Source organism: Gorilla gorilla, chromosome 5, assembly GCF_029281585.2.
Source record: "Gorilla gorilla gorilla isolate KB3781 chromosome 5, NHGRI_mGorGor1-v2.1_pri, whole genome shotgun sequence".
Classification (NCBI taxonomy): Eukaryota; Metazoa; Chordata; class Mammalia; order Primates; family Hominidae; genus Gorilla; species Gorilla gorilla.
The window spans coordinates 47,245,083-47,254,647 of record NC_073229.2 but is presented as its reverse complement, the minus strand read 5'-3'; the positions used below and the strand labels follow the sequence as shown (position 1 = coordinate 47,254,647).

The following is a 9,565-nucleotide window of genomic DNA, read 5'->3' as shown; positions in this document are numbered from 1 at the left end:
TATGTCTTTGAGCAAAGTACAGTTCGGATGACCCTGGAGCAGAAGTCTGGGATGTCACATGCAATACCATATTTGGCCGGTAGATGACACCAAGGTCCACAATGTGCCAGCCTAAACATGAAGATATTTTTGTGTCTTTTTGGCTGCTCCTTTACCTGCGATTTGTGGGCATTGTAAGAGAAGAAATAGGACTGAAGAAGCTAAGTTTCCTTTGTAAGGCTCAAGCCTGAAATACTGGGATATTTGATTATGGTGTGAAAGCAACAGTGTGTATTTGAGAGTTGCCTGACTGAAAATTATGGGGCCTGGATTTTAGTTCTGATGCTGTGGACACTGTGTGTTCTTGGGTGAGTTTCTGAACTTACCTGGGCTTCAGCTTCCCCTTCTCTTTTGCTGTTATTTGAGGAATAAAATAGAATGAGAATACAAAACAGACATATAGTGAAGTGGGAAAAACATGAGGGAGAAGCAAAGAAGATATGGTAGGAATTAGAATTGGAGGTGAAGGAATAGTGGGGATATGGCAAGGGAGGGGAGTTAAAAATGGAAGTGATAAAGGTAGGAACATGACTATGGAGGCGAAGACTTAAAGTAGAAAAAAATATAAAATATACTTGATGCCTATAATTTTTCGCATAAAGATACCTCCCTTTACTACATTTCAGATGCTGTCTCTTGCACACATACATGCACACACACAGACATGTGGCTTTCATCCATTCCCACAATGTAATGGGTGTGAAGAAGGCAGAGGGGCAGGGAACTCAAAATTTCTGATAAAAGCACATAGAATCTCCTCTCTTTTAAAGCACATTAAGCAGCTCTCCCTGAGCTTTGTGTGAGCCCCATTTCCTTCCCCAGCAATCTCCTGAATGCCCTGGTTACCTCCTTGTTCCTCAGGGTGTATATGAGAGGGTTAAGTGAAGGAGTGCCCACTGCATAGAAGAGACCAAAGAACTTGCCCCTCTCTTGGGCATAGGGATTTTTGGGCTGGAGGTAGACAGCAATGACTGAGCTGTAGAAGAGGGTGACCACAGTGAGATGGGAGGAGCAGGTCCCAAAAGCTTTCCTCTGCCCTTTTGCAGAGTTAATCCTCAGCACTGCCTGGGTAATGGCTCCATAAGAGACAAGGATGAGGCTGAGAGGCATAACCAAGATGAAGACACTGGCAACAGCCATCTGGATCTCATTGTAGGAGGTGTCCCCACAGGAGAGTCGAATTAAAGCTGGGACCTCACAGACAAAATCATCCACTTGCCGATGGGGGCAGAAGGGCAGGCGCAGGGTGGATGGTGTCTGGACCACTGACTCCACTAGCCCAATGACCCAGGCCACAGATGCCAGCTGCCAGCACAGGCGGGGGTGGATGATGGTGGCATAGTGGAGGGGCTGGCAGACAGCCACGTATCGGTCAAAGGCCATCACTGTCAGGAGGATGCACTCAGTGGTCCCCAGGGACAGGAAGATGAAGAGCTGGACAGAGCAGCCCAGGAAGCTGATGGTCTTCTTTGGGCCCCAGAGGTTGACCAGCATTTGGGGGACACAACTCGTGGTGAAACAGAGGTCCAAGAAGGAGAGGTTGGAGAGGAAAAAGTACATTGGAGAGTGGAGCTTGGGGTCCAGCACAGACAGCAGGATGATGAGTGTGTTGCCCACTAGGGTTAGGAGGTAGGAAGTGAAGACAACCACGAAGAGAGTCCTTTCCAGTGCTGGGTGTTCAGAGAAGCCCAGAAGGAGGAAGCCCTGTGTGGAGCTTTGGTTAACCATGGCCTGTTCTTGTTTGTACCTGGAGGGATGAGGCTGTCACCCCAGTGTGATTCAACCTGTCTTATCAAAACTCAGCCTGGGTGTTTGTGAGGTCACAGCAGGTAGGTGTTTCTCTTCTGTCTCTGCTCACCCAGCCTCCCTTTCCAAGGCTCATCACCATCCAGCAGCTCCTTCTCGTTCCGTGTTCTTCCTGGTCAAACATTGTCTAGTGAGAGTGAGGAATCCATGAATGTACTGGACAGCAGATGGATACTCACACTGGTGCCTCTGACTTCCTGGGTGAGGGCAAAGGAGGCTGATTAAAATATGCATTAATTCATTAATTCATTCATTCAGGGGAAATTTATTGAGTGCCACTATGTTCTGAATGCTGTTCTAGAGTTGTCTCTTATTTATTGGATGATCTCGTAAGGTATATTGAATGAATTTTCTGATAAGTTGTCTCTCTAGGCTCAATTATTGCTCTATTGGTTGAATGAATTTTATAGAACTCTGTACATTCCATTTATTTTGTATTTTTTCATTTGCAAGTAAGCTTATCAGAGACAGTGTTTTATCTATGAGAGAGATTTTGTTTTGTTTTAAGATATCCCTACTTATAGAGAGATCAGGTTGGTTGCCCTGGCCTTTTTAGCAACCTAAGTTTCTGAACCAACTGACTTGCAGGGAGGGGTGGAAATTGGTCCACATGCTTCGTCCTTGCCATGAGTAGCTTTCAAGTAGGAGGCAAGAGTGACCACAAGCATGTTAAAATCACCAGGGTTCACAGGAACATTATCGAAAGACTCCAAGAATCACTCTCCCTAAATCCTGTAGTCTTTCAGACACCACCAAAAAGAGAGTCCAAAATTTAAAGGCCAGTAACACCAATGTACTGGGTGAATGAGAGTAAAGGTTCTGTAGGATGACTGACCAATTTGGTTGGGTATATCAGGGAAAGCTTCCTAGAGGAGGTGACTGGACTTTTTCCTTAAAATAGAGATGTATTGGGGCATAGAAGGTCAGCTGAGGGCTGGGGGTGGGAGACTGAAGCCACTCTGGCAGGTCAGAGACAAGGACTCAGGGTCTTACAGGACCTTAGGAAGGCCATGAGGGGAGCAGATGAGATGGTGGGCCACCCCACAAACATGCCATGGAGCTCAGAGGATGGCAGGAGTGTCTTCCTCTTACAGGGTCCCCATTTTGTATTAAGCTCTATCACATCTCCCTTTTTGCCAGGACTCTCTGCCATTGTCTCTGTCTTCTTCCTCTTTCTCCCATTATTCTTTTCTCGCTTAAAATATATTTTTAATTTTCAAAATATTGTTACATATTTAAACAACTAGGTTAAGGAACTGAGCAAATGTTTCAAGTATCTTAGAAGCTTCTGTGTGCCCCTCCCTGCTCTCTCAATTTTCTCAATTTGTCACCCCTCAAGATGTCACCACCATTCTAATTTTTTTTTTTTTTTTTTAAGACACAGTCATGTTTTATAGCCCAGGCTGGAGTGCAATGGCACGATCTCTGCTCACTGCAACCTCCACCTCCTGGGCTCAAGCTATTCTCCTGCCTCAGCCTCCCAAGTAGCGGGGATTACAGGCACTCAAGACCATGCCTGGCTAATTTTTGTATTTTTAGTAGAGACGGGGTTTCGCCATGTTGGCCAGGCTGGTCTCAGACTACTGACCTCAGGTGATCTGCCTGCCTCGGCCTCCCAAAGTGCTGGGATTACAGGCATGAGTCACCGTGCCTGGCCTCTAAATTTTTAATTATGCCTTCGCTTTCATTTTTTGAGATGTATTTAACATACCATAAAATTCACCCTTTTGAAGTGTGTAATTTAGTGGTTTAAAGTATATTCACAAGTTGTGCAACCAACACCATTTACTTCCAGAATATTTCATTACTCCGAAAAGAAACCTCATGCTCATTGGCTGCCGCCCCCTCCTTTGTTTTCTTTGTAATATAAAATTCTTTGCATGTAACCTTAAACAATAGCCAATTGTTTCTTATTCATCCATCATGTGTCATCCTAATTAATTTTCTACATTTCTAACTTTGTCATTATCTTGGCATTTCATTCCTTTCCTTTCTCTGCTATATCGCTGAATCTCTTTAGATTACACCTTTCTTAGTGACTCTTTGTTTCCCTTTCCCTCTTTGTTCTCTGTCTTTTCCACTCTCATTATTTTTCTCCTACTCCTTTTCCTTCTGAAATATTCATGCATTGGTCTACGCATTTATTCCTCTCTTGAGCCCCAAAGTGCCAGCATTGTGTTAGGAGCTGGGGAAGGAGTTGGGAGGTCCTTTGAAAGGGGTTTATGATAGTCTAGTGACCATGAGCTACCCTTGCTGTTAGTAGCTACCATCAAAGCATGGTGATAAACAACTCCCTGAACATCTGGTTCTCACAGTGACCGTACAAAGAGATAAAATTATCCCAATTTTACCAAAAAGTGAACAGTCACAGACGGGACAAGAGACTTGTAGAAGGTTACCTAGTCAATAAGTGCTAGGACCAGGATTTTAGAGTACGTTTAACTCCAAATCCGGTGCTCCAGTGTTGAGGATAGGAGGAAACTGATATCTCACAGCCAAAGAGCAAAGGTTCTGCTTACCTTCAATCAAATAAAAATCTCTTCTGCTACCAGCAATTCCCCATGACAGAGCTCTTAACTGGTGCCCAGCCTCCACTTGTGCATCAGGAAGAAACAAAAAAATAAAAAGGAATGGGCGCTCTCCCTCTCCCTCTCCCTCTCCCCACGGTCTCCCTCTCCCTCTCTTTCCACGGTCTCCCTCTGATGCCGAGCCAAAGCTGGACGGTACTGCTGCCATCTCAGCTCACTGCAACCTCCCTGCCTGATTCTCCTGCCTCAGCCTGCCGAGTGCCTGCGATTGCAGGCGCGCGCCACCACGCCTGACTGGTTTTCGTATTTTTTTGGTGGAGACGGGGTTTCGCTGTGTCGGCCGGGCTGGTCTCCAGCTCCTAACCGCGAGTGATCGGCCAGCCTCGGCCTCCCGAGGTGCCGGGATTGCAGACGGAGTCTCTTTCACTCAGTGCTCAATGGTGCCCAGGCTGGAGTGCAGTGGCGTGATCTCGGCTCGCTACAACCACCTCCCAGCCGCCTGCCTTGGCCTCCCAAAATGCCGAGATCGCAGTCTCTGCCCGGCCGCCACCCCGTCTGGGAAGTGAGGAGCGTCTCTGCCTGGCCACCCATCGTCTGGGATGTGAGGAGCCCCTCTGCCTGGCTGCCCAGTCTGGAAAGTGAGGAGCGTCTCTGCCCGGCCGCCATCCCACCTGGGAAGTGAGGAGCGTCTCTTCCTGGCCGCCATCACATCCTGGAAGTGAGGAGCGTCTCTGCCCGGCCGCCCATCGTCTGAGATGTGGGGAGCACCTCTGCCCTGCCGCCCCGTCCGGGATGTGAGGAGCGTCTCTGCCCGGCCGCCCCGTCTGAGAAGTGAGGAGACCCTCTGCCTGGCAACCGCCCCGTCTGAGAAGTGAGGAGCCCCTCCGCCCAGCAGCCGCCCCATCTGGGAAGTGAGGAGTGTCTCCGCCCGGCAGCCGCCCCGTCCGGGAGGGAGGTGGGGGGGTCAGCCCCCCGCCCGGCCAGCCGCCCCGTCCGGGAGGGAGATGGGGGGGTCAGCCCCCCGCCCGGCCAGCCGCCCCGTCCGGGAGGGAGGTGGGGGGATCAGCCCCCCGCCAGGCCAGCCGCCCTGTCCGGGAGGTGAGGGGTGCCTCTGCCCGGCCGCCCCTACAGGGAAGTGAGGAGCCCCTCTGCCCGGCCAGCCGCTCCGTCCGGGAGGGAGGTGGGGGGGTCAGCCCCCCGCCTGGCCAGCCGCCCCATCCGGGAGGGAGGTGGGGGGGTTAGCCCCCCGCCTGGCCAGCCGCCCCGTCCGGGAGGTGAGGGGCGCCTCTGCCCGGCCACCCCTACTGGGAAGTGAGGAGCCCCTCTGCCCGGCCAGCCGCTCCGTCCGGGAGGGAGGTGGGGGGGTCAGCCCCCCGCCTGGCCAGCCGCCCCATCCGGGAGGGAGGTGGGGGGGGTTAGCCCCCCGCCTGGCCAGCCGCCCCGTCCGGGAGGTGAGGGGCGCCTCTGCCCGGCCGCCCCTACTGGGAAGTGAGGAGCCCCTCTGCCCGGCCAGCCGCCCCGTCCCAGAGGGAGGTGGGGGGATCAGCCCCCCGCCCGGCCAGCTGCCCTGTCCGGGAGGTGAGGGGCGCCTCTGCCAGGCCGCCCCTACTGGGAAGTGAGGAGCCCCTCTGCCCGGCCAGCCGCTCCGTCCGGGAGGGAGGTGGGGGGGTCAGCCCCCCGCCTGGCCAGCCGCCCCATCCGGGAGGGAGGTGGGGGGGTTAGCACCCCGCCTGGCCAGCCGCCCCGTCCGGGAGGTGAGGGGTGCATCTGCCCGGCCGCCCCTACTGGGAAGTGAGGAGCCCCTCTGCCCAGCCAGCCGCCCCGTCCGGGAGGGAGGTGAGGGGGTCGGCCAGCCGCCCCGTCCGGGAGGGAGGTGGGGGGATCAGCCCCCCGTCCGGCCAGCCGCCCTGTCCGGGAGGTGAGGGGCGCCTCTGCCCGGCCGCCCCTACTGGGAAATGAGGAGCCCCCCTGCCCGGCCAGCCGCCCCGTCCGGGAGGGAGATGAGGGGTCAGCCCCCCACCCGGCCAGCTGCCCCGTCCGGGAGGGAGGTGGGGGGTCAGCCCCCCGCCCGGGCAGCCGCCCCGTCCGGGAGGGAGGTGGGGGGGTCAGCCCCCCGCCTGGCCAGCCGCCCCATCCGGGAGGTGAGGGGCGCCTCTGCCCGGCCGCCCCTACTGGGAAGTGAGGAGCCCCTCTGCCCGGCCAGCAGCCCCGTCCAGGAGGGAGGTGGGGGGGTCAGCCCCCTGCCCGGCCAGCCGCCCCGGCCGGGAGGTGAGGGGCGCCTCTGCCCGGCCGCCCCTACTGGGAAGTGAGGAGCCCCTCTGCCCGGCCACCACCCCGTCTGGGAGGTGTACCCAACAGCTCATTGAGAACGGGCCATGATGACAATGGCGGTTTTGTGGAATGGAAAGGGGGGAAAGGTGGGGAAAAGATTGAGAAATCGGATGGTTGCCGTGTCTGTGTAGAAAGAGGTAGACATGGGAGACTTTTCATTTTGTTCTGTACTAAGAAAAATTCTTCTGCCTTGGGATCCTGTTGATCTGTGACCTTACCCCCAACCCTGTGCTCTCTGAAACATGTGCTGTATCCACTCAGGGTTGAATGGATTAAGGGCGGTGCAAGATGTGCTTTGTTAAACAGATGCTTGAAGGCAGCATGCTCGTTAAGAGTCATCACCACTCCCTAATCTCAAGTACCCAGGGACACAAACACTGCGGAAGGCCGCAGGGCCCTCTGCCTAGGAAAACCAGAGACCTTTGTTCACTTGTTTATCTGCTGACCTTCCCTCCACTATTGTCCTATGACCCTGCCAAATCCCCCTCTGTGAGAAACACCCAAGAATGATCAATAAATAAATAAATAAATAAATAAATAAATAAATAAATAAAAAACAAACACAAAACTTTTCAAATTGTACACTTTAAATACCTACAATGTATTATACTTCAATTATCCTCAATAAATCTGCAAAAAAAAAAAAAAAAAAAAAAAAAAAAAAAAAAGGAATGGGCATCCTTGAATGGGCAACTGCATCTCTGGTCACAATAGGGATTGCTAATGCTGACCATCTGGCACTTTTCTAAGCACACATGTGTGTGATGAGCTGGAGCTGGCTCAGATTATCTCTTGATTAGTACATTTTTAGAAATTTTGTGAGACAGTTATTAAACCGTCAGTGGCTTGAGACAGCCATGGCAGGAATATTTACACTATGAACATTGGCAAACACTACAAATTAGGGCTCTCCCCATCTGCCACCAACCAAGATGTTTATTAAACATTTACTCTACACTGCTGATTATCCTTCACAACTCTACATATTATTCTCTTCCTTCCAATATGAAGAAGTTGAAACAAAGAAATATAAATAACTTTCCCAAGGCAGTATAGTTAGTAAGCACCAGAGCTGATATTTGAACCCAAATCTGCTAACTGTAGAGGGTGTGCACCAACCAAAGCCCACCAAATCTCTGCAGGGAGGATGAAGCCAAGGTCAGAGCTTTGCCATTGAGTTCTTTGCCATCGAGTTCTTTGCCAACAATTTTCCCCCTCAGTCTAGGCAGAGGTGTGCCTCTGTTTTAGTGGCATTGGAGGTAGAAATGTTGACATGGTATGGTGGTAGAGAGAGGGATCCCACGGAGGGAAAGAGCTCATTAATTCTGCTGAGACTCTAGGGTCCATAGCCCACAGACAATTCATTAGCCACAAATTATGGTAAAGGGGGCAGGGGAATATCTATAGGAAATATGCCAACAATAGTCATCACTGTGGTAGGTAAAAGAGGTCACTCATTGCTTTTTTCTGTCAACAGGAAGAAAAAGGACAGTGTCTCTACTCCCACCTCCAGTGAGTCCCGGGCATCCTGATAGTCCTCTCAGGCTTATGATTCATCTATTCAGGACCTCAGTTTTTAAAGTTCTCAGCTTCCTCCTTTTCTATTTAGTTATTCTGAGATGGAGCACACTGTAGTAACAGAGAATTATAAAGCTCTGGGTTTGGAGAGTACTTAGAACATTTAGCCAATCTTCATATAACTGAATTGTTATGCTTCTCTTCCATTAGAAAGGGAGCCTATGAGATCAGCTAATAAATGGCATGTACTAGGTCCATGGATCTACCCAGTAGTCATTTCTGCAGTCTCTAAATCTGTAACTGGAATGCACATGCTTGGCCGTTGGCAGAATCCCCACATAGTTCTTTAGTCTGTGGAGTACGAGCTACAGATTGAAGTGGAAGCCCTGAATCTATACCTCTTACCACAAAGACAGTGAATCAAGAACAATATCACAATTCAAGGGAAATGGCTGATTGAGGCCACCTTTAAAGGATGCGGGGGTTTGTTTCTATCATATTTTACATTTAATTCACCAGTCTGGTCACTACAAATATCAGATGCAACTTGAAAGATGACCAGACTAGCACAAACTCAACCAAGAAATAGCTGTAATTACAGCTGTTGTGCCTGATTAGCACGGTTTCAGGTCCATGTTATATGGCTATTAATCTGGTGAATAATGTGTTCTTTTCTTTTCTTTTTGAGATGGAATCTCACTGTTGCCCAGGCTGGAGTGCAATGGCACGATCTTGGCTCACTGCAACCTCCCCCTCCCGGGTTCGAGCGATTCTCCTGCCTCAGCCTCCTGAGTAGCTGGGACTACAGGCGAACGCCACCATGCCTGGCTAATTTTTGTATTTTTAGTAGAGACAGGGTTTCACCATATTGATCAGGCTGGTCTTTAACTCCTGACCTCGTGATCTGCCTGCCTCAGCCTCCCAAAATGCTGGGATTACAGACGTGAGCCACCGTGCCTGGCTGAATGTGTTCTTTTCAAATACTATCAGGAAGAAAGACCAAAGGCAGTTTGAATTTACAGGTATGGATATAAGTGTACATTTACATTTACATTTTTGCTTCAGTACCATGTTAAAACTCTCCCGTCATAATAGGGTCCAATGGGACATGGATGTGCTGCAAGTCCAGGCAAAAAAGCCTTGATTTACATCATTTGCTGATTTCTGCAGTGTAAATATTCTCACCATGGCCAATTTTAAACTGTCAATGTGAGATTACTGAAAATGCAGAGTTGTAGAGAAATGTACGGTAACACACCATTACACAGAATAATTTATAATACAGAGGGGTTTTTTTTTTTGTTTTTTGTTTTTGAGGAATAAACAAACAGTCTTTATTAGGC

General features: G+C 50.6%; 1 protein-coding gene across 1 annotated transcript; it reads right to left on the bottom strand.

The window, feature by feature from the left end:
* Positions 1-813: 813 nt before the first annotated feature.
* LOC101136730 (olfactory receptor 2H2) lies at positions 814-1,767 on the bottom strand. The gene has a single exon (XM_004043534.4). It carries the CDS (start codon positions 1,765-1,767, stop codon positions 814-816), a length of 954 nt encoding a protein of 317 aa, XP_004043582.2.
* Between the last annotated feature and the right edge of the window lie 7,798 nt (positions 1,768-9,565).